This window comes from Anolis sagrei, chromosome X, assembly GCF_037176765.1.
Source record: "Anolis sagrei isolate rAnoSag1 chromosome X, rAnoSag1.mat, whole genome shotgun sequence".
Classification (NCBI taxonomy): domain Eukaryota; kingdom Metazoa; phylum Chordata; class Lepidosauria; order Squamata; family Dactyloidae; genus Anolis; species Anolis sagrei.
The window spans coordinates 84,195,904-84,221,407 of NC_090034.1; the positions used below are offsets into that span (position 1 = coordinate 84,195,904).

The 25,504-nt window shown below is 44.0% G+C and overlaps 1 protein-coding gene across 1 annotated transcript in view; it reads left to right on the forward strand.

The window, feature by feature from the left end:
• Positions 1-25,504, forward strand: part of AZIN2 (antizyme inhibitor 2) — a 35,769-nt gene continuing 10,265 nt past the window's right edge. Inside the window, exons 1-7 of the mRNA XM_060784098.2 lie at positions 1-214; positions 3,582-3,700; positions 7,815-7,990; positions 11,344-11,517; positions 16,392-16,564; positions 20,264-20,398; positions 23,158-23,323. Of these exons, the coding sequence (XP_060640081.2) occupies positions 7,892-7,990; positions 11,344-11,517; positions 16,392-16,564; positions 20,264-20,398; positions 23,158-23,323 (747 nt within the window). The 5' untranslated portion in view covers positions 1-214; positions 3,582-3,700; positions 7,815-7,891. The remainder of the gene's footprint in view (positions 215-3,581; positions 3,701-7,814; positions 7,991-11,343; positions 11,518-16,391; positions 16,565-20,263; positions 20,399-23,157; positions 23,324-25,504) is intronic.

Here is a 25,504-nt window from a genome sequence, read left to right on the forward strand (position 1 = left end):
GGATGGGAGGTGGGAGGGGCCCCCAGAGAGGAGGTGGCTGTTTAAAGGGTGGCTTGGCCTCCTCCGGGTCCAGAATTCACTGGTGCGGCTTCGCATGGTGGAGCCTCTGGAGAGGGGCAGGAGGAGGAAGGGGAGCCGCTGCCGGAACTGAAGAAGAAGAAGATATTTACTCTTGGGAGACCCATGGAAAAAATCCGTTTAAATGCTTTTTAAGGTGGGCGGGGTGTCTGTGTGTGTACATCTGTATCATTAAATAGGTACTGATCTGGGTCTGGATACGTGCGGAGGCTTAACGGTAGGAATTTATGAAATGGGCAGAGAGCATTTCAGAACATAAACTGCTATTTACATGCTTTTTATTATTCTTTGAAATTCTGGTGCATTGTTACTATGACATTTTTATACTGTACTAGCTGCCCCCCTGCCACGCGTTGCTGTGGCTTAATCTGGTGATCTGGAATATAAAGTAATGAGAAAGTGTTGGTTTCTAATAGAAGCAATGTCTTTATGCTTGTGGGTAAACAGTATTTCTTGCTGTTTCTTTGTCAGTGCTGATGTGGAGATTGTCTGATTTGCCTACTCTGGAACACACAACATATAATTGTCCTTCTTTAGGGGCCCCTTTCAAATCTATGATACTATATCTCTCTGTGTGTGAATCATATCTATCTATAGAATCATATAGGCCTGGGTAACAACGGAAAATTTGTTTCTAAAATTGATTCGTTTTTTGGGGTTTTTTGCGTTTCGATATTTAAAAGAATTTTCTTTTAAAAAGTTCGATATTTACGAAATTTCGTAAATGTTAAAAAAATTACGAAACATTAACGAAACAAATACGAAACAATACGAATCGATTCGTTAATGGCGGACGCGACCGCGCAATACGCTAAAAAACCTCCAAATGGGACAGGGGGAACTTCTGAAGCTTCCCTCTCACTTGTTGTTGACTGTTGGTGTGATATTATAATTTTTTTTCTCTAATAAAAAAAAAACAACTATAAAACTTGCCCCAGACATGCGGAAATAATAACAAAACAATCTCAAACCGATAACGAAACGAATACAATAACGAATCCGAAGCATTTACGAAACGAATTTAAAAATTCATTTTGTTTTTAAGTTGTTCCAGAATGGTTCATTATCGCTTCGTTATAAAAAAAAACGAATTTTTAACGAATTACGAATTAACGAAACGAAACTGCCCAGCCCTAGAATCATAGAATAGAATCATAGAATCATAGAATCAAAGAGTTGGAAGAGACCTCCTGGGCCATCCAGTCCAACCCCCTGCCAAGAAGCAGGAATGTTGCCTATCTATCTATCTATCTATCTATCTATCTATCTATCTGTCTGTCTATCTATCTATCTATATCTATGACCTGATGGCTCTTTGTCAGGAGGGCTCTGATTACGTTTTCTTGCCCTGGTAAAGGGAGTTGGCCTGGATGGCCTTAAGTATTTTCTGGTGGTCATGGGAGTTCTGTGTGGGAAGTTTGCCCCAATTCTGTTGTTGGTGGGGTTCAGAATGCTCTGATTGTTGGTGAACTATAAATCCCAGTAAATACAACTCGCAAATGTCAAGGTCTATTTTCCCCAAACTCCATCTGTGTTTATATTTGAGCATATTGAGTATTCGTGCCAAGTTTGGTCCAGATCCATCATTGAGTCCACAGTGCTCTCTAGATGTAGGTGAACTACAACTCCAAAACTCAAGGTCAATGCCCACCAAACCCTTCTAGTGTTTTCTGTTGGTCAGGAGAGTCCTGTGTGCCAAATTTGGTTCAGTTCCATCGTTGGTGGAGTTCAGAATGCTCTTTGATTATAGGTGAACTATAAATCCCAGGAACTACAACTCCCAAATGACAAAATCATAATTTTTGAGTGATGGTCACTCCTAGTGTTGTGACACATTTTGTTGCCAAATTTGGTGTGATTTCGTTCATTGGTTCTTTTGTTTTTAAGGTACTCGTTATGCACAGAGCATAGATAGATAGATAGATAGATAGATAGATAGATAGATAGATAGATAGATAGATAGATAGATAGATAGATATTGTACTTGTTTCTCTATAGATGGGTAGATGTAGATATAGATATAGTGTATTCCATCCTTGCCTCTGGACACTGATACATTGTAGAATGAATCCAGTTTGACACCACTTTAACTCGTGGCTTAATGCTATGGAACACCGTGGGTGCAGCGTATCTGGATTTCAGTGAGGCCTTCAACAAGATCCCCCCATGACCTTCTGGCAACCAAACTAGTCAAATGTGGGCTGTGGTTTGGTGGATTGTCGAAGGCTTTAATGGCTGGAATCACTGAGTTGTTGTAGGTTTTTCAGGCTGTATGGCCATGTTCTAGAAGTATTCTCTCCTGACGTTTCATCTGCATCTGTGGCAGGCATCCTCAGAGATTGTGAGGTCTCACAACCTTCGAGGATGCCTGCCATAGATGCAGACGAACGTCAGGAGAGAATACTTCTAGAACATGGCCACACAGCCCGAAACACCTACAACAACCCTATGGTTAGGTGGATCTGTAATTGGTTAAGTGAACGAACCCAAAGGGTGCTCACCAACGCTTCCTCTTCATCCTGGAAAGAAGTGACGAGTCCATAAGCAGGGTTCTGTCCTGGGCCTGGTCCTGTTCAGGATGTTGATTTATGACTTAGATGAAGGGTTAGAAGGTATGACCATCAAGTTCAAAATGAAGTTCAACAGTGACAAATGCAAGATATTCCACTTATGCAGAAAAAAATGAAATGCAAAGATACAGAATGGGGGACAATGCCTGGCTCGACAGTAGGATGTGTGAAAAAGATCTTGGAGTCCTCGTGGATATCAAGTTAAACATGAGCCAGCAATGTAATGCGGCAGCTTAAAAAGCCAATGGGATTTTGGCCTAGATAAATAGGAATATAGTGTCTAAATCCAGGGAAGTCATGCTACCCCTCTATTGCGCCTTGGTCAAGCATTGCAGGGAGAACATCGTCATTGAAGGGAGATGTTGACAAACTGGAATGTGTCCAGAGGAGGGCGACTCAAATGATCAAGAGTCTGGAGATCAAGCCCTATGAGGAGCAACTTAAAGAGCTGGGCATGTTTAGCCTGAAGAAGAGGAGGCTGAGAGGAGACATGATGGCCTTGTATAAATATGTGAGGGGAAGTCATAGAGAGGAGGCAGCTGGCTTGTTTTCTGCTGCCCTGGAGACTAGGACGCAATGGAACAATGGCTTCAAACTACAGGAAAGGAGATTCCACCTGAAGATTAGGAAGAACTTCCTAACTGTGAGAGCTGTTCAGCAGTGGAACTCTCTGCCCCAGGGTGTGCTGGAGGATCCTTCTTTGGAGGCTTTTAAGCAGGCTGGATGGCCATCTGTCAGGGGTGCTTTGAATGCATTTTCCCTGCTTGTTGGCAGGGGGTTAGACTAGATGGTCCATGAGGTCTCTTCCAACTCTATGATTCTATGAATTCTGGGAGCTGAACTTTTGCATTTATTCTGTAACATAGAAAAGTAGACAATAATGATGCTGGTGGTGATGAAGATAACAACAACAGATTCTGTTTACCCTTACAGAGATCTCGGATCCCCAGCAGCAACTGTGCCTCGGGGTGTTGCAAAAGCGCAGAGTTCACCGGAGAGCCCCCCTGGCATTTCACCTAGCCACCCACCAAGGAGGAAGGCTTCGGGACTTGGTGAGGCCTTATGCAATGCAATACATAATGGCACAGAAGAGGAGGTTGATTTCATCTTCCTCATTGGCAGCAGAAACAATGGAGGTGTGGGTATATGAGGAAGGTTCTTCCTTTTGGAATGATGCTTCCAGAAACCTCACGACAGCTAGCCTTCAAGTCACCTTGGCTTATGACAACCCATGAATTTCTCAGGGTTTTCTTAGGCTTTGCCATTTCCTTCCTCTGAAATATGGCCTCCAGCACCCAGGATTTCTTAGCCATCCTCTTGGGCTTAGGGAAGGTCTTCTATTTGGACTGCCACTCCTAAACTCCTCTAGTCAACGGTGGACTAGATGGACTCTGGGGTACCCTTCTGACTATGATTCTATGACTGTCTCTTGCCTCTGCTGAGTTGTCAGCGTAGGTCAATCCACTCTGCATTTCAGAATAAATGACTGCTATCCCCAGATCCTTGCTGTCCCAGGTTGAGTAAATAATGAAGCAGATAGGCAGACCATCTCAGCAACTTGGCCAAGGTGGTCCATGTTACATCTAGAATGGACTATTGTAATGCACTCTATGTGGGGCTGCCGTTCGGAAATTGCAGTTAATGCAAAGGTTGGCTGCCACATTTCGAAGTGGAACTAGCTATAGGGGACATACTATGCCCCTATTAAAGCATCTTAACTGGCTTCCGACAATTTTCTAGGCTCAATTCAAGGTGCAGGTTATTAACTACAAAGCCCTATATGCTTCGGGTCCAACCTGTTTTCAAGACTGCATCCCTTTCTATGAAGCGACAGAGGCTTTGAGATCGGCGGGGGAGGCCCTTCTCTCAGTCCCACCACCGTCTCAAGTGTGGTTGGTTGGAACAAGAGAGAGGGCCTTCTCTGTAGTGGCTCCCCAGCTCTGGAATTCCCTCACAAAAGAGATTAAATTAGCCCCTACCCTTGAATCCTTCCGTTATAGCCTAAAAACATGGATTTTTAAGCAGGCCTTTGACCTCAAGCAGGCTGAAATGGGCCTATATTAGGTTGACACTTTGGCACTTTACTTGTATATTGATGGCAACAAGTTTTAACCATTGATGGAAAGTGTTTTTAAATTGTGTATTTTACCTTATTTTATATGTTCATAGTGGTTGTTTATAATGTATAATGTTTTATACTCATGTACTGTTGATGTTTATACTGCACTTTTAATGCCTTGTTAGCCACCTCGGGTCTCTTTTTTGGAAGATGGAAGCAGGATATAAATAAAGTTGTTCATGGCCAGAATCACTGGGTTATAGGTTTTTTCGGGCTATATGGAATGACCTCTCAACAAAAGTTTGCTCCAGGCACTATCAGGTCATTATATGTTAATCAAGGTAGTCAGTTGAAACATTCGCACCTAGCTCCAGCAGACAAGAGTCCTTTGTCCCACCCTGGTCATTCCACAGATATATAAACCCTTTTTCCTAGTTCCAACAGACCTCACTACCTCTGAGGATGCTTGCCATAGATGCAGGCGAAACGTCAGGAGAGAATGCCTTTAGAACATGGCCATATAGCCTGAAAAAACCTACAACAACCCAATTTTTATTCTTATTATCCTGGTCTATCGTTGATTGATTAGAGCCTCCAGTGGCGCAATGGGTTAAACTTTTGTGCCAGCAGGACTGCTGACCGAAAGGTTGGCGGTTTGAATCCGGGGAGAGGGGGGAGCTCCCATCTGTCAGCTCCAGCTTCTCATACGGGGACATGAGAGAAGCCTCCCACAGGATGGTAAAACATCCGGGTATCTCGTGGGCAATGTCCTTGAGATGGCCAATTCCCTAACACCAGAAGCAACTTGCAGTTTCTCAAGTCATTTCTAACATGAAAAAAATGATTAATTGAATTAGGTGCTTTATTTCTGTCCTGCATTCCCCCCCCCCCCCCCGCCTTATGAATTTTATCCTTGCAAATGGCATTTTAACTTATTCCCTACATTTTTAGGTAGGAACAATTATCAATGTCTCACTCTGTGCAGTGCTAGAAACTTGGAGATTGAAATATATTTTGCTGGAGTGGCTAATTCATATTCGAGGGAGGCAATACCCTCATTGTGCTACACCCCTATGTTCAGGGGTTCCATTGTGTGCTATGCGAAGCAATGGTAGGACCTGTGTCTCTCCTCCCCTTGGATACCACAGACACTGTTTCCAGACGGAGGAAAGGGAGAAGGGATCTCAGTCTATAGGTCATTGCTGGCCTTGAGCAAGCCAATTATCCTCTTCTGGGTTGGGATATTATGCTTCAGTGGTGGGCTGGTGGACGGAGCAATGATGCAAGATAACCGCTGACCTAGAAATGGATGTGAGGCCTGGAGCTCTGCTTCCATTGTGTGAAGGAGAGAATGCCATTCTACCAGACATTTGCCAAACTCTCTCCTGAATGAAATTATGCTTTTTTAAAAAAAGCATCTTAATTGCACATTGTAAGGAATGGAAGGGTCAGACTCTGCAAACGCAGACCATTGTAGTCCTTCCGAGCTTGGCTGTTCTGCCTCTTAATAGCTTTTGCCATCTTGACCACACTGTGATATTGCTTACCTCCAAAAGTCCTGCGAAATGTTTGATGGTATGTTTTTAAAAAGGCTTCTACTAAGCCTAAAATGGACCGGAAGAGCCAAACATGTGACAAATTTGTTGGGCAAGTGAGCTTATTAAGAAAAGACCCTCCTCATAAGCAGAGTAACATTATAGAATCATAGAATCAAAGAGTTGGAAGAGACCTCATGGGCCATCCAGTCCAACCCCCTGCCAAGAAGCAGGAATTTTGCATTCAAATCACCCTTGACAGATGGCCATCCAGCCTCTGTTTAAAAGCCACCAAAGAAGGAGCCTCCACCACACTCTGGGGCAGAGAGTTCCACGGCTCTCACAGTCAGGAAGTTCTTCCTCATGTTCAGATGGAATCTCCTTTCTTGTAGTTTGAAGCCATTGTTTCGCGTCCTAGTCTCCAGGGAAGCAGAAAACAAGCTTGCTCCCTCCTCCCTGTGGCTTCCTCTCACATATTTATACATGGCTATCATATCTCCTCTCAGCCTTCTCTTCTTCAGGCTAAACATGCCCAGCTCCTTAAGCCGCTCCTCATAGGGCTTGTTCTCCAGACTCTTGATCATTTTAGTTAGCAGCAGTGTGACCCACCACCTGTAGCCAAAAGCGATTAAAAGAACAAAAACACACAGACCAATGTTGTTTCTTTCATAGGAGGCTTTTCTTTGTAGTAAAATAATATGGTTGCACTATTTAAAAGACCAAGGTTTCCATAACACAGCTAAATTTCTTTATATTTACTTCCACACTGGGCTTCTTTCTCATGCAGACAAACAGCTTTGCTCTTACAGAGCCTCCTCTCACACCAAAGTTACATAGGAATCTCTCATAGTAGCTTTTTACACACAGTAGCCTTCACACTGAAGCTTCACACATGATGGCCTTAAACTTGGGGCTTCTATCACCGAAGCTTCTCACACAAGACCTTCTCAAACTGAGGCCTACTAACACACTGAGGCCTTATCACACTGAGGACTCCCTCAGGGCCCTTCCACACAGCCCTATATCCCAGAATATCAAGGCAGGAAATCCCATATTATCAGAATGTGGACTCAGATAACCCAGTTCAAAGCAGATATTGTGGGATTTTCTGCCTTGATATTCTGGGATATAGGGCTGCGTGGAAGGGCCCTCTGACTGGGGTCTTTCTCCCACTGAGGTGAACTAACACTGAGGCCTACTCATACTGAGGCCTACTAACACACTGAGATTCTTCTCCCACAGAGACCTCTCACAGTCTGAGGCTACTAAACTACAGGCACACCTGCTTATACTGAACTGCTGCTTTTGCTGAGTTATTGTACCCATTTAACCCTTTCAATGCTTGACTCACATTTTTGTTATTTTTTAATATTTCCATATGTACCTGAGAGATCATTCGAGGACATTTGGGAGCAGGGAATGTGGGGTTTCTTAATGGATACAACTGTGCTGCCGTCCCTTCCTGGCTGTAATAATCTATAGGTAGAATGAACATGCTGCAGGTGAGTGCCTCCCCTCGGCCAAGGTGAACTGAGGCAGCTGCCTCACCCCTGTTCTTCTTCCCTTCTGCAGTGTGTTGCATACTTAAAAATCATCCTCCCCCCTCCTGACGGAGGGTTTCGAAGCAAGGTCCTCCTTTGACAGCAACAATGACCAGGTGCTTGGACGAGTCCGACATCGTCATGGTGGAGGAAGGCTTCACCACCAAGGATGTCTTGGAGAACCTCCTCCTCGAGATGGACCAGACGGTGAGAGGCCGAAGCCAATGGGTTTGGGGTTGTCATTTTCACAGTTTGGGGTCATGGCTTTGTCTTTTGCTTCTCTGAAACCTCCTCAGCTTACATACCTGTAAGTCAGGCCCCATCTACATTGCCATATATAATCCAAATTATCTACTTTGAACTGGATTGTATGGCAATGTAGACTTATATCACCCAGCTCAAATTAGATAATGTGGATTATCTGATTTTATAATCTGGATTATATGGCAGTGCAGAAGGGGTCACAATAAATAAGCCCCAGGTGGGACTTAAAAGGAACTCTCCAAGTTCCTGAACATTAGTACAGTAGGGCCTCCCCTGTCATAAAAGTTAGTGGTATATAATCCACACTGATGATCGTGCCATTACTGCTCAAGCAGGGAGCTTTGAGACGGTAGAACAGAAGCTCTCCGAAGCTCTAGGTGCTCTTACTGCCTACTACAAGGAAAACCAGCTGATCCCTAACCCATCTAAAACACAGACATGTGCCTTTCATCTCAAGAACAGAAAAGCATCCCGAGCTCTGAAGATCACCTGGGAAGGAATCCCACTGGAGCATTGCAATGCACCCAAATACCTGGGAGTCACTCTGGACCGTGCTCTTACCTACAAGAAGCACTGCCTGAACATCAAGCAAAAAGTGGATGCCAGAAACAATATCATACGAAAGCTGACTGGCACAACCTGGGGATCACAACCAGATACAGTGAAGACATCTGCCCTTGCGCTGTGCTACTCTGCTGCTGAGTATGCATGCCCAGTGTGGAACACATCTCACCATGCTAAAACAGTGGATGTGGCTCTGAATGAGACATGCCGCATTATTATGGGGTGTCTGCGCCCTACACCACTGGAGAAATTACACTGCTTAGCCGGTATTGCACCACCTGACATCCGCCGGGAAGTAGCAGCCAATAGTGAAAGGACCAAGGCAGAGACATCTCCAGCTCATCCCCTGTTTGGGTATCAGCCAGCACGTCAACGACTTAAATCTAGAAATAGTTTTCTAAGATCTACAGAGACACTCGCTGGAACACCTCAGCAAGCGAGAGTCCCAAAGTGGCAGGCTCAAACCCAGAACCTCAACCAATGGCTGATACCAAATGAGAGACTCCCCCCTGGGCACACAGAAGACTGGGCGACTTGGAAGGCACTGAACAGATTGCACTCTGGCACCACGAGATGCAGAGCCAACCTTCAGAAATGGGGCTACAAAGTGGAATCCTCGACATGCGAGTGTGGAGAAGAGCAAACCACTGACAGGCTGCAATGCAACCTGAGCCCCGCCACATGCACAATGGAGGACCTTCTTGCAGCAACACCAGAAGCACTCCAAGTGGCCAGATACTGGTCAAAGGACATTTAACCAACTACCAAACTCACAAGTTTTGTATTTGTCTGTTTGTTTGCTTTGTTCTGTTAGAAATGTAATATAATGGACTGGTTGCTCTAACACGACAAATAAATAAAATCCCCACAAAAGTGGGCCAACCACAAATTAAACATTATCTTTTTAATCTGTGAGAACACCTGTGTAGATATCATTAGGACCCCTTCTGCACTGCTATATAGTCTACATTATCTTTAAAAAATGATGTGCGATGGTAAGTTGCTGCTAAATGTGAGAGAAATAAGTTTGAACACTGTGAAAGCCATCCACTACATGGCTACCAGCCTCCTCCCAGTAGACTCAAGTCAAGGAAAAGCTTTATGAGAACTACCACTACTCTTGGCATCCCTCTGGGCAGCTAAACCAGGAAACGCCAACTGGATGGCCCCTCTTGAGGGTCTTCCTCCAGGGGCAAACCAAGAATGGGCAACTTGGAAGTCTCTGAACAGACTCAGAAGTGGAGTGGGCAGATCAAAAGACAACCTGGCAAAATGGCACTACCTAAAAGAATCTCACACCTTATGTGACTGTGGAGCAGAACAGACAATTCCACATCTGTATGCTTGCCCACTATGCCCTGCCTCATGTACAGAGGAAGAATTGTTGGAGGCTATAGACAATGCCATTGCTGTTGCCAGTTTTTGGTCAAAAGATATTTAGCCACCTGCGCTCCTTTATCGGTTTTATACTAATTTATGCAATGCTTTTGATACAAAATAAATAAATAATCTTAAAGTGTGCTTTGCGGAGCCCTTTTGTGGAGCTGATCTATCACTCATCTGTTTGTCATCTACCATCTGCTTTATTGGAAAATCCATAATCTATTGGAAATTCCAGTGCACCATAACCTTATTGCAAAGGTAAAATGATGTCACCTCCGTTTGGCAAATGTGAATCTCTATGAACATAGAAACCACCTGAAAACCGCTAGTCAAAAGAAGTATGACTTTGTTAGATGTCAGCCATTAAGACAAGTGATTTTCATAAAGTATTGATGTAATAGCACACAGGTAACTCAGCTGTTAAACTGGGAACCATGTCTTTAAACGGCCAAGGATAAAAACAGGTCACTACAAAAATATATCTGGTTAGCAGGGGATAGTTGTTTGAAGTAGAATTTGCACTTGTCATTTGCTGTTGCACCAAAAGATATATACACTCCCATAAAAGTGTATATATGCACTCAAGAGACAAAACAAAATAGTCGTCTTTGAAAAATGACATATCTTGTTTACTAACAAACTTGTATATATTCAGTATATAGGCAAATCGTCTTTAAAATGTCTTTAAGCATATCTGTACTCACTAAAGTCCACTACAGCGCACACATCCACCTCCAATGAAGTGGTAAGCTGACTTACTACATTGAAGTCCATGAACAAACATCTATCTCATTCAAGTCCAAAAGCAAACTGAACACAAAGTGGGGTCCTGAGTTTGCACATGCTCAGTACAATCACATCTATAACTCCTCCCACATCAAAGAGATAAGTCAAACTGGCAAATCAACATACACATAGAATGCAGGCTAATAATTGTATATATATTAACAAACAGTTAGTGGAGGCTTGGAAGGTTGCTATTTCCAACATGCTTATCTAATGTCTACCTGTCATCTGTCTAGCCATGTATCCATTTATCCATCTTTCCAAACATACTGTATTCTCACATCTTAAATAGGAAAGTCACACTTTTCGTGAGTGAGATTCCCCTTTATCACTTATTTCAGCTGTTTAAACTACAGATTCGTTTTTCCCAAAGGTTTTGACCAGTTCCGTTTCCATTTTGAGGTCCTAGCCCAGTGTGACCCTTGTGGGGTTTCTGGGATGGGGAAATGGCACCCAGATACCCTCCTCGTCACATAGAACCTGTCACGTGTCCCTGATATGTATAAGTCTTTTAGTGCTGTGGCTTTGAGGCTAGGATGATGGTGTTCTCCTTTGTTTACCAGGGCAACCGGGAGCCCTTTTTCGTGGCGGATCTTGAGGAGGTGGTGAAGAAACACTTGCGCCTCCTGAAAGCCTTGCCGCGGATCAAACCCTTCTATGCCCTGAAGTGCAACCGGAGCAAGGGAGTGGTGCAGACGCTGGCAGGTCTGGGGGCTGGGTTCAGCTGTGCCAATAAGGTAGGAAAGTGTCAGGGAGAAAGGGCTGAGACACCCCCCCACCCCCGCACCCATTCAAAACAAACTGGATTGGGACATGTTCATTCAGTTTCTATGGCTCCAGGTGCACCACATGGCACAATTATAGCACCATTAACTGGTTGGGTATCCCATATTTGGAAATAAAAAATGCTCCAAAATCATCCCAGTCAGTGGCTGAGATATTTATTATCATTTATTTGCTGTATTTATAAACCGCCTTTCTCAACCCTGAGGGGGACTCAAAGGGGTTTACAACATATTAATGGCAAAAAGTCAATGCCACAAATATAGTAACACAAAGAAACTAATTACTACATATAACTTTGACTTAAAATATTTAAAACAATTAAACATAACACATTAACAAAATTTAAGCATTCAGAGAAAGTATTAAAATCATCCTAGTATAAATATGAAAATCACATAATAAAAAAAATAATACTCCACAGCCATTCCAATTGTCATTGCACATGTTCCTTAATTGGTCTTTGTACCGTGTTATTTTACTAGCCAAAGGCTTGATCCCACAAACAGGTATTTGGTCTCTTTCTAAAAGTCAGGAGGGAGGGTGCTGATCTAATCTCACTGAGGAAGGAGTTCCAGAGCCGAGGAACCACCACTGAGAAGGCCCTGTCTCTTGTCCCCACCACTCGTGCCTGCAACGGAGGCAGGACTGGGAGCAGGTCCTCCCCTGATGATCTTAACTTCCATGATGGTTCATAGAGGGAGATATGTTCAGACATGTAAGCTGGGCCAGAACCATTTAGAGCTTTATAGGCTAAAGCAAAAACTTTATTTATTTGTTTGTTTATTTACATTTTTTCTATCCTGTCCATTTCAGCCTGAAGGCGACTCAGTCGGCACAATTCGATGCCAAAACAAAATACATACATTGATAAAGCAAAAACATCAAGTGCAATTAAACATAAACGACAGTGCAAAATGAACAATTTAAAAATAAACTATGTCCTCTCATTCAAATCTTCATCCGTTACATTGTCTTGGCCGTTCCTGGATCAATTTCTAACTCTAGTTTGTCTGTTTACTCCAGGGTTCCGAATGCTTTCTCGAAGAGCCAAGTTCTTACTCTTTTTCGGAAAGTCAGGAGGGAGGGGGCTGATCTAATATCCCTAGGGAGGGAGTTCCACAGCCGGGGGGGGGCACTACAGAGAAGGCCCTGTCTCTCGTCCCCGCTAGACATGCCTGCGAAGCAGGCGGGATCGAGAGCAGGGCCTCCCCAGACGATCTTAAGTTCCTGGGGGGTTCGTAGGAAGACATGCATTGAGATAGATAGACTGGGCCAGAACCGTTTAGGGCTTTATAGGCTAAAGCCAGCACTTTGAATTGAGCCCGGTAGCAGACTGGCAGCCAGTGGAGCTGATTCAACAGAGGAGTTGTATGCTCCCTGAGCCCCACTCCTGTTAGCAACCTGGCTGCCGCACGCTGGACCATTTGAAGCTTCCGGGGCCATCTTCAAAGGCAACCCCATGTAGAGCGCGTTGCAGTAATCTATATGGGATGTAACCAGAGCATGGACCACTGTGGCCAAGTCAGACTTCCCAAAGTACGGGCGCAGCTGGCTCACAAGTTTTAATTGTGTAAATGCTCCCCTGGTCACCGCCGAAACCTGGAGATCCAGGCTCAGCGATGAATCCAGGATCACACCCAAGCTGCGAACCTGCGTCTTCAGGGGGAGTGTAACCCCGTCTAACACAGGCTGTAACCCTATGCCCTGTTCGGCTTTTCAACTGACCAGGGGTACCTCTGTCTTGTCTGGATTCAATCTCAATTTGTTAGCCCTCATTCAGTCCGACACAGCTGCCAAGCACCAGTTCAGGACCTGAACAGCCTCCTTAGTAGTAGGTGGAAAGGAGTGACAGAGCTGGACATCATCTGCGTACAGATAACACTGCACCCTGAAACTCCGGATGATCTCCCCCAGCGGCTTCATGTAGATGTTAAACAACATGGGGGACAGTATAGAGCCTGCGGGACCCCACAAGACAATGGTTGTGAGGTCGAGCAGTTGTCCCCCAACAACACCTTCTGAGTGCGATCCTCTAAGAAGGACCCAAGCCACTGCAAAACAGGGCCACCAAGGCCCATTCCCATGAGGCGTCCCAGAAGGATACGGTTGACGGTATCGAAGGCCGCTGCGAGGTCCAGCAGAACCAACAGGGACACACTCCCCCTGTCTAGCTCCCGGCGAAGATCATCGACTAAGGCGACAAAGGCTGTCTCAGTACCATGTCTCGGCCTAAAACCAGACTGTCCCAGCCTAAAACCAGACAGATCTAGATAATCCGTGTCTTCCAAGAATACCTGGAGTTGTGAGGCCACCACACGTTCCAGGACTTTACCCAAAAAGAGGAGATTGGAAACAGGCTGATAGTTGACGAATTGAGTGGGGTCCAGTGATGGTTTCTTCAACAGCGGTTTTATTATAGCTTGTTTTAAGCTCGCCGGAATACTGCCTTCCCAAAGGGAGGCATTAACCACCACCTTCACCCACTCGCCCAATCCCCCTCTGGCCTCCTTTAGAAGCCAGGATGGGCAGGGGTCTAGGATGCATGTGGTTGCCCTCATTACTCCGAGTATCTTGTCCACATCCTCGGATTTCACCAATTGAAATGAATCCATCAAAATAGGACAAGCAGGTGCTCTTGTTACATCCTCAAATGTGCTCGGTAGCAGACTCGCAACCAGTGGAGCTGACGTAACAGGGGTGTTGTGTGCCTATAACCCACTCCAGTGAGAAATCTGGCTGCTGCCTGCTGGACTACTTGAAGCTTCCGAACAGTTTTCAAAGGCAACCTCATGAATAGCACGTTGCAGTAATCTATTCTCAATGTAACAAGAGCTTGGACCACTGTGGTGGTTCTTTATAATGACCTCTTTGCTTTCTGACGTAGTCCGGAAACTATATTTCATGCCCAAACTTATTAAAAACATTGCATGAGGTTTATTTATTTATTTATTTACAACATTTATATCCCACTCTTCTTACCCCTAAGGGGACTCAGAGCATCTTACAAGTTATATGTACATATAAGGTATTATGGAGCTCCAGTTGCGCAGTCAGTTAAACCACTGAGCTCCTGAACTTACTGGCCAAAAGGTCGCAGGTTCGAATCCGGGGAACAGTGTGAACTCCTGCTGTTAGCCCCAGCTTCTGCCAACCTAGCAGTTCGAAAACATGTAAATGTGAGTAGATCAATAATAGGTACTGCTCTTGTGGGAAGGTAATGGTGCTCCATGCAGTCATGCTGGCCACATGACCTTGGAGGTGTCTATGGACAACACCAGCACTTTGGCTTAGAAATTGAGATGAGCACCACCCCGCAGAGTTGGGCACGACTAGACTTAATGTCAGGGGAAAACCATTACCTACTTTTACTACAATGTACCTTTACTACAATAGCACAATATTAGTGTTGTATCACTATATTGTACTATACCACTATACTGCAATATTTTTAGTAATATTACATGTAATATATAATTATTATATTAATATATTGTATTACAATTTTATGATCAATATTATATGTACATATAATAAATGAATGAAGTGACTTTCAGGCTATATGTATAATAATAATAATAATAATAATAATAATAATTTATTTGTACCCCGCTACCATCTCCCCAAGGGACTCAGTGCGGCTTACATGAGACCGAGCCCACAATACATCAGCAAAAAACAACAGTAATACAGAACAATAAAATAAACTCATAAACAAAAAATAGGCAGTAAACATCAACAATAACACAATAACATTTAAAAACCTATGGCTAGGCCAAATGTAATAATTAAAATTTAAAAATAATGCTGAGCAAGACCAGGTAAAATATAACTAGGATAGAATTTCGGAAAAGAATGGTGCGTAGTATAGGGTCTCTGTGAGACATAAAAGGTTTTGTATTTAGACCTGGGTCTCATCTCTAAAATGTTTCATCATATATGTAAATATAAGTCTTCCAAAATAAAAAAATAAGTCTGAAATCTAAAACACTTGTGCCCCAGGCATTTCGGATAAGGGAGACTCAACCTGTAATAAATAACGTAAATGAGAAAAAGAGTTCTCCAAGGTGCTGAACTCTCCCTCCCTTTCTCTCAATAAGTGCCTTGTTTATTTCCGTTAAAATTCAGACTGGAACCCCATCAACAAGGAAGCTGCCAGGCGCTGCCTAAATGTGGGGGGCAAGGCCTGATTCTGCAGGACATGTGCTGGTTTTGACCTACAAAACCCTATACGGTTCCGGCCCAGCGTATCTGTTCGAACGCATCTCCCTTTACGTCCCATCTCGGAGTCGGAGATCCTCTGGGGAGGCCCTGCTCTCGGCCCCGCCTCTGTCACAAGTGAGATTGGCGGGGACGAGGAGCAGGGCCTTCTCAGTGGTGGCCCCTCACCTATGGAATTCACTCCCCGGGGAGATTAGATCAGCAACATCCCTCCTTTCCTTCAGAAAGAAATTAAAAACATGGATGTGGGACCAGGCGTTTGGGCAATCTGGCAGATGAATAAAGGACTGTGACGATGGATAGGAATTGGACAAGGTGGAACGAAATATGAACTCTGAGTTGGCGAAAGCTGTGTCTGAGATTGGCTATTGACTGTGTGATATATTGTTGTTTTAATTGTTTTAATTGTTGACCATTTAATTGCTGGTTTTATATGTTATTGTATTTGTGTAGGCACCAAGATGTGCCTTTTTGTAAGCCGCCCTGAGTCCCCCCTCGGGGGTTGAGAAGGGCGGGGTAGAAGCATATGAAATAATAATAATCCCCCTTCTCTCCAAAATGCAACCAGCTGTGTCCTTCCAAAAGTATTTCCTTGTTGTCTCTCCAGACAGAGATGGCCCTGGTGAAGAGTATTGGGGTTCCAGCGGAGCGGATCATCTGTGCCAGCCCCTGCAAGCAGCTCTCCCTGATCAAGTACGCAGCCAGCCAAGGGGTGCAGCTGATGACCTTCGACAATGAGGTGGAGCTGGGGAAGGTGGCACGCAGCCACCCCTCTGCTAGGTAGGTAGGCCTTGGCAGCACTAGGCACAAGGGGTCTGGCATGCAATGGAAAGATATAGAATATATGTGTGACTCCCTACCCTCACTTACATAAATGGTAAAGCTAAAAGAGCCATCGTATCCTAGAACTGGAAGGGGTCCCCAGAAGCCATTGAATCCAGCCCCTTCCTTATCCTCAGTGGCAGGGAACTGTAAGCCTCACTTTTGGAGACATCCAGAGAAGGAGACCCCACCACCTCTAAGACCAGATACATAAATGGTAAAATGCAAAGAGCCATAGTATCTTAGAGGTGGAAGGGTTCCTCATAGACCATCTAGTCCAACCCTTGTAGCAGGGAGTTCTCGGTCTCATTTTTGGAGATGTCCAGAGCAGGAGAACCCATCCTCTCGTTGGACATTTGATCTCATTGTTCAATGGCTTTCACTGTCAAGAGATTCTTTCTAATGTGGCCTGAGGTGTAGAGATTTTAATGACAATGATACATGTTATTTTTATGTTTGTTTGTATTTATGTAATTTGTGTATTATGCAGTGTTTTGATTTTCTGTTTATATCAGGTTGGTGGGATGCTGGTTTTTATGTATTATGTAGGCTTTTTTCTAGTTTGTTCGCCACTTTGAGTCCCATCGTAGGAAAAAAGTGTGATAAAAGTAAATAAATCTATGTATATAATAAAAGTCAAAACTTGTATGTGGCGGACAAAAGTGTGGCGGTGCGACAGGAGGAGTATGTGCCAGCGTTTTGATTGGCCAGCCTGAAAGTTCCAACATTCGGATTGGCTGCCGCAGTGGTGCTATTTGCATATGGTCTCTGATTGGCCAGCTTCAATAGGAGCCCCTGGTGGTGAAAAGAGTTCATGGAAGAAACGGGGACATGAGAAGGAAATTTGCATATGGTCTCTGATAGGCCAGCATCAATTCCAAGATTCCGAGATGAGAGGAAAGGAAAGAGAGGAAAGGAAAGGCCAGGGGCTGAGTCAGAACATTACCATTACAGACCACACTTGGCACACAGAGCCCCCATGACCCACTCTACATCCTACTGCAGTTTGGAGGAGGATGAACCATGGATGATGGGACTTGCGGTACCATCACTCACATTCTGAGACCGCTGTTAACCTCATCCAATGACTGATCAGGACCAAACTTGCCACATAGACCTCTCATGCCCCACTTTACATCCTGGTGTGGTTTGGCCGGGGATGGACCTTGGATTATGGGACTTGCAGTACCTTTGCTCAATTCTTGAGACCACTGCAACCCTCATGCAATTACTGATAAAGACCAAACTTTGCACACTGAGTCTCCATGACACACTCTACATCCTGGTGCGGTTTGGGGGAGGATGCACCATGGACGATGGGACTTGCAATACCTGCACTCCCTTCCTGAGACCATTACAACTGCCAACAGTGATGGATCAGGATCACAATTCGCACAGAGAGCCCACATGACCCACTCTACATCCTGGTGCAGTTTGGAAAAATATGGAAATGGATGATGGGACTTGAAGTCACTTCACTCACTTCTTGAGACCACTGAGACCCTCGCCAATGACGGATCAAGACCAAACTTGGCACACAGAGTCCCCATGACCCACTCTACATCCTGGTGCACGTTTGAGGAGGACAGTCCATGGATGATGGGACTTCAAGTACCTCCACTCCCTTCCCAAGACTGCTGCAACCCTCATCTAATGTCCAATCAAGACCAAACTTGGCACACAGAACACCCATGACCCACTCTACATCCTGATACTGTTTGGAGGAGGGTTGACCATGGATGATAGGACTTGCAGTACCTTTACTCACTTACTGAAACCACTGCGACCCTAATCCAATGACCGATAAAAACCAAACTTAGCACACAGAGCCCCCATGACCCACTCTGCATCCTGCTGCAGTTTGAAGGAGGATGGACTTTGGATGATGGGACTTGCAGTACCTTCACTCACTTACTGAAACCACTGCCACCCTCACCCAATGACTGATAAAGACCAAAGTTGGCACACAGAGCCCCCATGACCCACTCTATATCCTGCTGCTGTTTCGAGAAGGGTGGACCATGGATGATGGGACTTCAAGTACCTTCACTCACTTCCTGAAAACAATGCAACCGTCATCCAATGACCAATAAAGACCAAACTTGGCATACAGAACCGCCATTACCCACTTTCTCTAATAACCCGGGCAGCGCCGGGTCCCCAAGCTAGTAAGTAATAAAGGGGACTGTATGACTATGACTGTAGACAGGACATAAATTCTATGTGCCCAACGGGACACCGGGGCTGCCTCAGATTAAAGGCCCTTGGACCTCCCCGAAACAAAGTTCTGTAGAGGCTTAAAGTAAGTCCAACAAAGTTCTTTATTGATGAAAACAAACAGGTACTTTAAAGCTTTCTTAACAGTCTATTGGCTCTTGCAATCTTGTTCACTGGGAACAGGCACTATCTTCATAACTGTATACTAACTAATGGGGAAATCCTTAACTTCTAATCTGGGCAGTCTGTACTTGCCTCTGTTGGCGTGAGCAACCCTTACCAAGCAGAGCTTTGTAGACTTCCAGGGGAAAAGAAGGAGTTCAGGTTTCAGTGATGGCTGGCTGAAGTCCCTCAGCAAAGGAGCTGTAAGGCTGCAAAATCCTCAGCCAAGCTGTGGGCCTTTTCTCCCCGGCCAAGCTGTAGGGCTGTATAACCCCGGCCAAGCTGTAGGCTGTATATCTCCCTGGCCGAGCCGTAGAAGACGAAGCTTTCTACAGGAGCTCTTGGTTTTATGTCCTGTATGAAAAATTTCTCTGTGTGGACTGAACCCAAAAAGGCTCCTATTTCCTCCAAAAACCCAAAGGGGGCGGGACCAGGGAACCTAACTATAATTGACAGGTGGCTTGCCCTATGATTGCAGCCAAAAGAAGCCACCTATCTGCAGAGTCCCTGAAACTTAGGACTGCAACAAACATACAATGCAAAGCAAACAAAATTGGAGCTCCTGGTACAGCTGTACCTGCACATCAAGGGAATACCTGACACAAAACTATCAGGGCCAGTTAACACCTCCCAACAAAGGACTCCCCCAGACATTCTTTGAAGCTGCAAGGCCATTCAGTGCTAATCAAGGTAGCCAATTGCAACATTCACACTTGCCTCCAGCAATCAGGAGTTCTTTCTCCCACCCTGGACATTCCATTCCAGATATATAAACCCCACTTGCCTAGTTTCCAACAGACCTCACAATCTCTGAAGATGCCTGCCATAGATGCAGGTAAATCAGGAGAGAATGCTTCTGGAACATGGCCATGCAGCCAGGAAAACTCAAAGCAACCCAATAATAAGAATGTTCTGTTGAAATCTAAATGTAAAAGTAAAGGTTTCCCCTGACATTAAGTTTAGTCGTGTCCAACTCTGGGAGGTGGTGCTCATCTCCATTTTTAAGAGCTGCCGCTGTCCGTAGATGTCTCCAAGTTCATGTGGCCAACATGAGTGCATGAAACGCCATTACCTTCCCGCCGAAGCGGAATCTATGTCACATTTGCACATTTTTCAACTTCTAGGTTGGCAGAAGCTGGACCTAACAACGGGAGCTCACCCCACTATTATTATTGCTAATAATAAAATAATAAAAATAATAATAATTAGATAGATAGATAGATAGATAGATAAAAATGTAGCTGACCATGTTTTCTGTCTCTGTTCCTTTCCTGCAAGAATGCTCCTCTGCCTAGCAACAGATGACTCCCACTCTTCCACCCATCTGAGCATTAAATTTGGAGCTACCCTTAAAACCTGCCGGCATCTCCTCGAAACTGCAAAGGAGATGAAGGTGGAGGTTGTGGGCATCAGGTAAGTAAGTGGTAGATTTCTTTGCAGTGCTTCTAAAATTTTGGAGGGGACCAGCAAAATCTTCCAGGGCAGTAGGACTTAAGGCCAGACCGAAGGAAACATAGGTCCAAAGACCACTCCTAAAGAACCGGGTCTGGAAACATTGTTGAAGCAGTAAACTATATAATCACAATTCCCTCAATAAAAAAGTGCTTCCAAAGGAATGTATTTCTAACAAGGCTATACAAGTGTGAAGTGTGTGTGTGTTTGTGTGTGTATACAGACACACACACAAACACACACATATACACATATATATTAGCTTGGGTACCTGCCATTGCCTGGGTTATTTGAAAAAGTCCGTTTTTTAATTGCACAAAATGCATAATGTTATGGGTGAACTACAACTCACATCATACCAGGTTAACCCCAAAAAACTACATCAGTACTTAAAGTTTGTTATGTTGGGCAAGTTTAGATTCATCATTGGAGGGGTTCAGTGTGCTCTCTGGCTGCAGGGTAAACTACAACTCCCATGATGGTGAGTCAGTCCCCTCAAACCCCTCCAGTAGGTTGAATTAGTCATGGAAGTTCTGTGGGCCAAGTATGGTCCAGGTTCATCATTGGTGGAGGTCACAGTTTCTCTAGTTGTGGATGAACTACAACTCCCAGAAAAGAAGGTCAATTCCCCCCAAACCCCTCCAGTAATCAAATTTCAGCATATCAGGTATGTATGCCAAGTTTGGTCCAGATCCATCAGTGTTTTGGTTCACAGTGCTCTATGGATGTAAGTGGACTGCAGCTCTCCCAAACCAAGGTGAATTTCCTTCAAAGACCTCCAGTATTTATTTATTTATTTATTTATTTTTGCTGGTCATGGGGACTCTGTATGCCAAGTTTGGTCCAATTCCATCTTTGGTGGAGGTCAGAGTACTCATTGATTGCAGGTAAACTATATATCCCAGTACCTAAAACTCAAAAATGTCCAGCCTCAAAACCCACTAGTATTTACATTTGGGCATATCGGGTATGTATGTCAAGTTTGGTCCAGATCCATCATTGTTTGGGTTCATAGTATGCTCAGGATGTGGCTGAACTGTAACTCCTATTAATCCCTCCAGAGACCTCCACTATTTTTTGTTGGGGGTTCTGTGTGCCAAGTTAGTTCCATGTCCATCGTTGGTGAAGTTCAGAATGTTCTTAGATTGCAGGTGAACTATGCATCCCAGCACCTACAACTCCTATAAATCATGGTGAATTCTCCACAAACCTCTCTAAGTATGTTCAGTTTCTGATCAATTCCTTTGTTTCCTGTGTGCCATAGAAAAGAATAGGAAAGGGTTAAGGGAGAGGCAGTGGGCGGGGTCATGCAAATTCCACACCAATGGAGAAAGTAAGAAACACTAGGAGGCCTGTGGTGGAGGAAACACATAAAATCTAGGATGAAAAGGTCCCCCTATGAAAACCTTCACTTGGGTGGTGGGCAGTATTGTGTTTGTGGAAGACATTGGCAGGGCTCTTGGACATGTTCATGGCGCTCACTATAACCTGCAATGTCATTGGAGGATGGGCCTTTGGTGTCTCCTAAGTAGTGTCTGGTATAGCTGCTTGTAGAGGCAGGAGTTTGTCTGTATAAGTGGATATGCCAGCCACACACACACATATATTTTCACTTTTATTATGTGTATGGATATATGAGGAGACAGGAAAGCCTAGAGAAGACAATTATGCTGGGGAAAGTGGAAGGCAAAAGGAAGAGGGGCCGACCAAGGGCAAGATGGATGGATGGCATCCTTGAAGTGACTGGACTGACCTTGAAGGAGCTGGGGGTGGTGACGGCCGACAGGGAGCTCTGGCGTGGGCTGGTCCATGAGGTCACGAAGGGTCGGAGACGACTGAACGAATGAACAACATGGATATATATCTCAAACTTCTTATACATATTTGTAAAAAGGTACATCTGTACATCAAAGCTTTCCTCAAAATATGAAGGTCACTTGTTAGAATTCACAATTATATAGAGCCTGTCTATTAGACTTTCTCTTTCAATAATTCAAAGTGCTGGTCTTGACCTATAAAGCCCTAAACAAGTTCTGGTCCAGCTTACTTGTCGAAATGTATCTCCCCCTACGTCCCACCTTGAAACTTACGATCTTCCGGGGAGGCCCTGCTCTCAAGCCCACCTTTGTCGCAAATGCACTTGGTGGGGATGAGGGACAGAACCTTCTCGGCAGTGCCCCCCCCCCCCCCCCGCCTGTGAAGCTCACTCCCCAGCGAAATTAGGTCAACAGCTTCCCTCCTTTCCTTCAGGAAAAAGTTGAAGATGTGGCTATGGGACCAGGCATTCGGATAGCAGGCTGACAATGCTATGGAAAATGGACTATGGACAGGCTACGGATTAAGTTGTTGATCGTAGAATTCGGACTTGACATGCCAACTAATTTAATTTGCACTATTTTAAATGAGTTTTTAATCTAATTTTAATGTTTAATGTTTTACTTATTATGTAACGGTTGTTTTATCTGTTGTATCTGGGGGGCATCGAATTGTTGCTGGCTGTAAGCCTCCCTAAGTCCCCCTTCGGGGGTAGAGAAGGGCAGGATACAAATATTTGAAATAAATAAAAATAAATAAATAACATTTTTTATGTCAAGTGCCTCTTTACAAACCTCCCTGGAAGAGCAACAAACTTTTAAAAAAAATCTCTGCACTTTCCCTGTTACCTTGATAACATTTCTAGAGAGCATGCACAAAATGTCCTTGTTGCCTTCTCTCCCCAGTTTCCACCTCGGCAGCAGCTGCCCTGACCCCCAGGTCTTCACTCAGTCCATAGCAGATGCTCGCCTGGTCTTTGAAATGGGGGCAGAAGTGGGCTACAAGATGCATCTGCTGGACATTGGAGGGGGCTTCCCCACTTTCGAAGAGTCCAGAGGCCGCTTTGAAGAGGTACATATTGTATTGTCACTATTTTATTGTATTACTATGTTACTGTTAAGCATTTTTATTTGATGTTATCATCTGCTTTGTATGCATTATATTTTGCTTTATTGTAATTACTTGGGCTTGGCTTCATGTTAGCCGCACCGAGTCCCTTCAGGGAGATGGTGGCGGGGTATAAATAAAGTATTATTATTGTTATTATTATTATTACTAGCCAACCCCTGCCACGCGTTGCTGTGGCCCAGTCTGGTGATCTGGAAAATAAAGTAATGAGAAAGTGTTGGTTTCTAATATATGTAATTTCTTTAGGCTTGTGGGTAAACAGTATATTTTGCTGTTTCTTTGTCAGTGTTGATGTAGGGATTGTCTGGTTTGCCTACTCTGGAACATGCAACATATAATTGTCCTTCTTTAGGGATCCCTTTCACATCTATGATATTACGTGTGTGTGTGAATCATATTTATCTATCTATATCTATGGCTAGATGGCTTTTTGTCAGGAGGGCTTTGATTACGTTTTCTTGCCCTGGTGAAGGGAGTTGGACTAGTTGGACTTAAGTATTTTCTATTGGTCACGATGAGGGTTCTGTGTGGGAAATTTGCCCCAATTCTGTCGCTGGTGGGGTTCAGCATGCCCTTTGATTGTAGGTGAACTATAAATCCCAGTAACTACAACTCCCAAATGTCAAGGTTTATTCCTCCCCGCCCCCCAACTCCATCTGTGTTTATATTTGGGCATATGGAATATTCGTGCCAAGTTTGGTCCAGATCCATCATTGTTTGAGTCCAAAGTGCTCTCTGGATGTAGGTGAACTAAAACTCCCAAACACAAGGTCAATGCCCACCAAACCCTTCTAGTGTTTTCTGTTGGTCATGGGAGTCCTGCGTGCCACATTTGGTTCAATTCCATCTGTTGGTGGAGTTCAGAATGCTCATTGATTGTAGGTGTACTATAAATCCCAGCAACTACAACTCCCAAATGACAAAATCAATTTTTTTGAGTGATGGTCACTCCTTGGGTTAGTAGGTGTCTTGTGGCCAAATTTGGCAGCAATTCATCCAGTGGTTTTTGAGTTATGTTAATCCCACAAACGAACATTGCATTTTTATTTATATAGATTATTATTGGTTTTATTGGGAGCTGCTTTGAGCCTCTTTTTAGAAAAAATGGGATACACATAAAACTAATAAATATGCCCCTCTCTGTCCCATTCATTTTCTTTCTTCATTTTCAGGAGACTATGGGAGAAAGGAATTGGGGATTCTGGGAGATATAGTCCAAAAATGTAACTCTTCCAAAGCTCTCAATGATATGTGATGCCATACAATGTGTTACTACACATTGTAGACTGGTTGATTGTTGACAGTACAGAATTATAGCTGTTTGACACCACTTTTAATTGCAATGGCTCTGTATTACACTATGCAACATGATTTTTGTTCCTGGGTTATAAATGTCATTTCCTAATTGGATCTGTCATAAAAACATGGGGAAAGTTATTATCTGCAGCATATTTTGCTATAGTTTTTCAATGAATATCTCATCGAGTCTCAACTAACTAAACCTATGTATTGTCGAAGGCTTTTATGGCTGGAATCACTAGGTTCTTGTGGGTTTTTTTCGGGCTATAGGGCCATGTTCTAGAGGCATTTCTCCTGACGTTTCGCCTGCATCTATGGCAAGCATCCTCAGAGGTAGTGAGGTCTGTTGGAATTAGAACAATGGGTTTATATATCTGTGGAATGGCTGGGGTGGGGCAAGGAGCTCTTCTCTGCTAGAGCTAGGTGTGAATGTTTCAACTGACCACCTTCATTAGCATTTGAAGGCCTGCCTGAGCCTGGGAAAATCTTTTGTTGAGAGGTGTTAAGATGTGCCTGGTTGTTTCCTCTCTGCTGTTTTGCTGTTGTAATTTTAGAGTTTTTTGGTATTGGTGAATGGTATTGATCCAGTTTTGTAGCTCCTGGTTCAGGACATTTATTTATTTATTTGTGACATTTATATGCCTCCCTTCTCATCCTGAAGAGGACTCAGAGTGGCTTACAAGTAATATGTAAATACAATATATTATATTATTATCATAGCACAATATTAGTATTACATCTACATATATAAAAATGCTCTGTACGTAATGAGTACCTTAAAAACAAAAGAACCAATGAACGAAATCACACCAAATTTGGCAACAA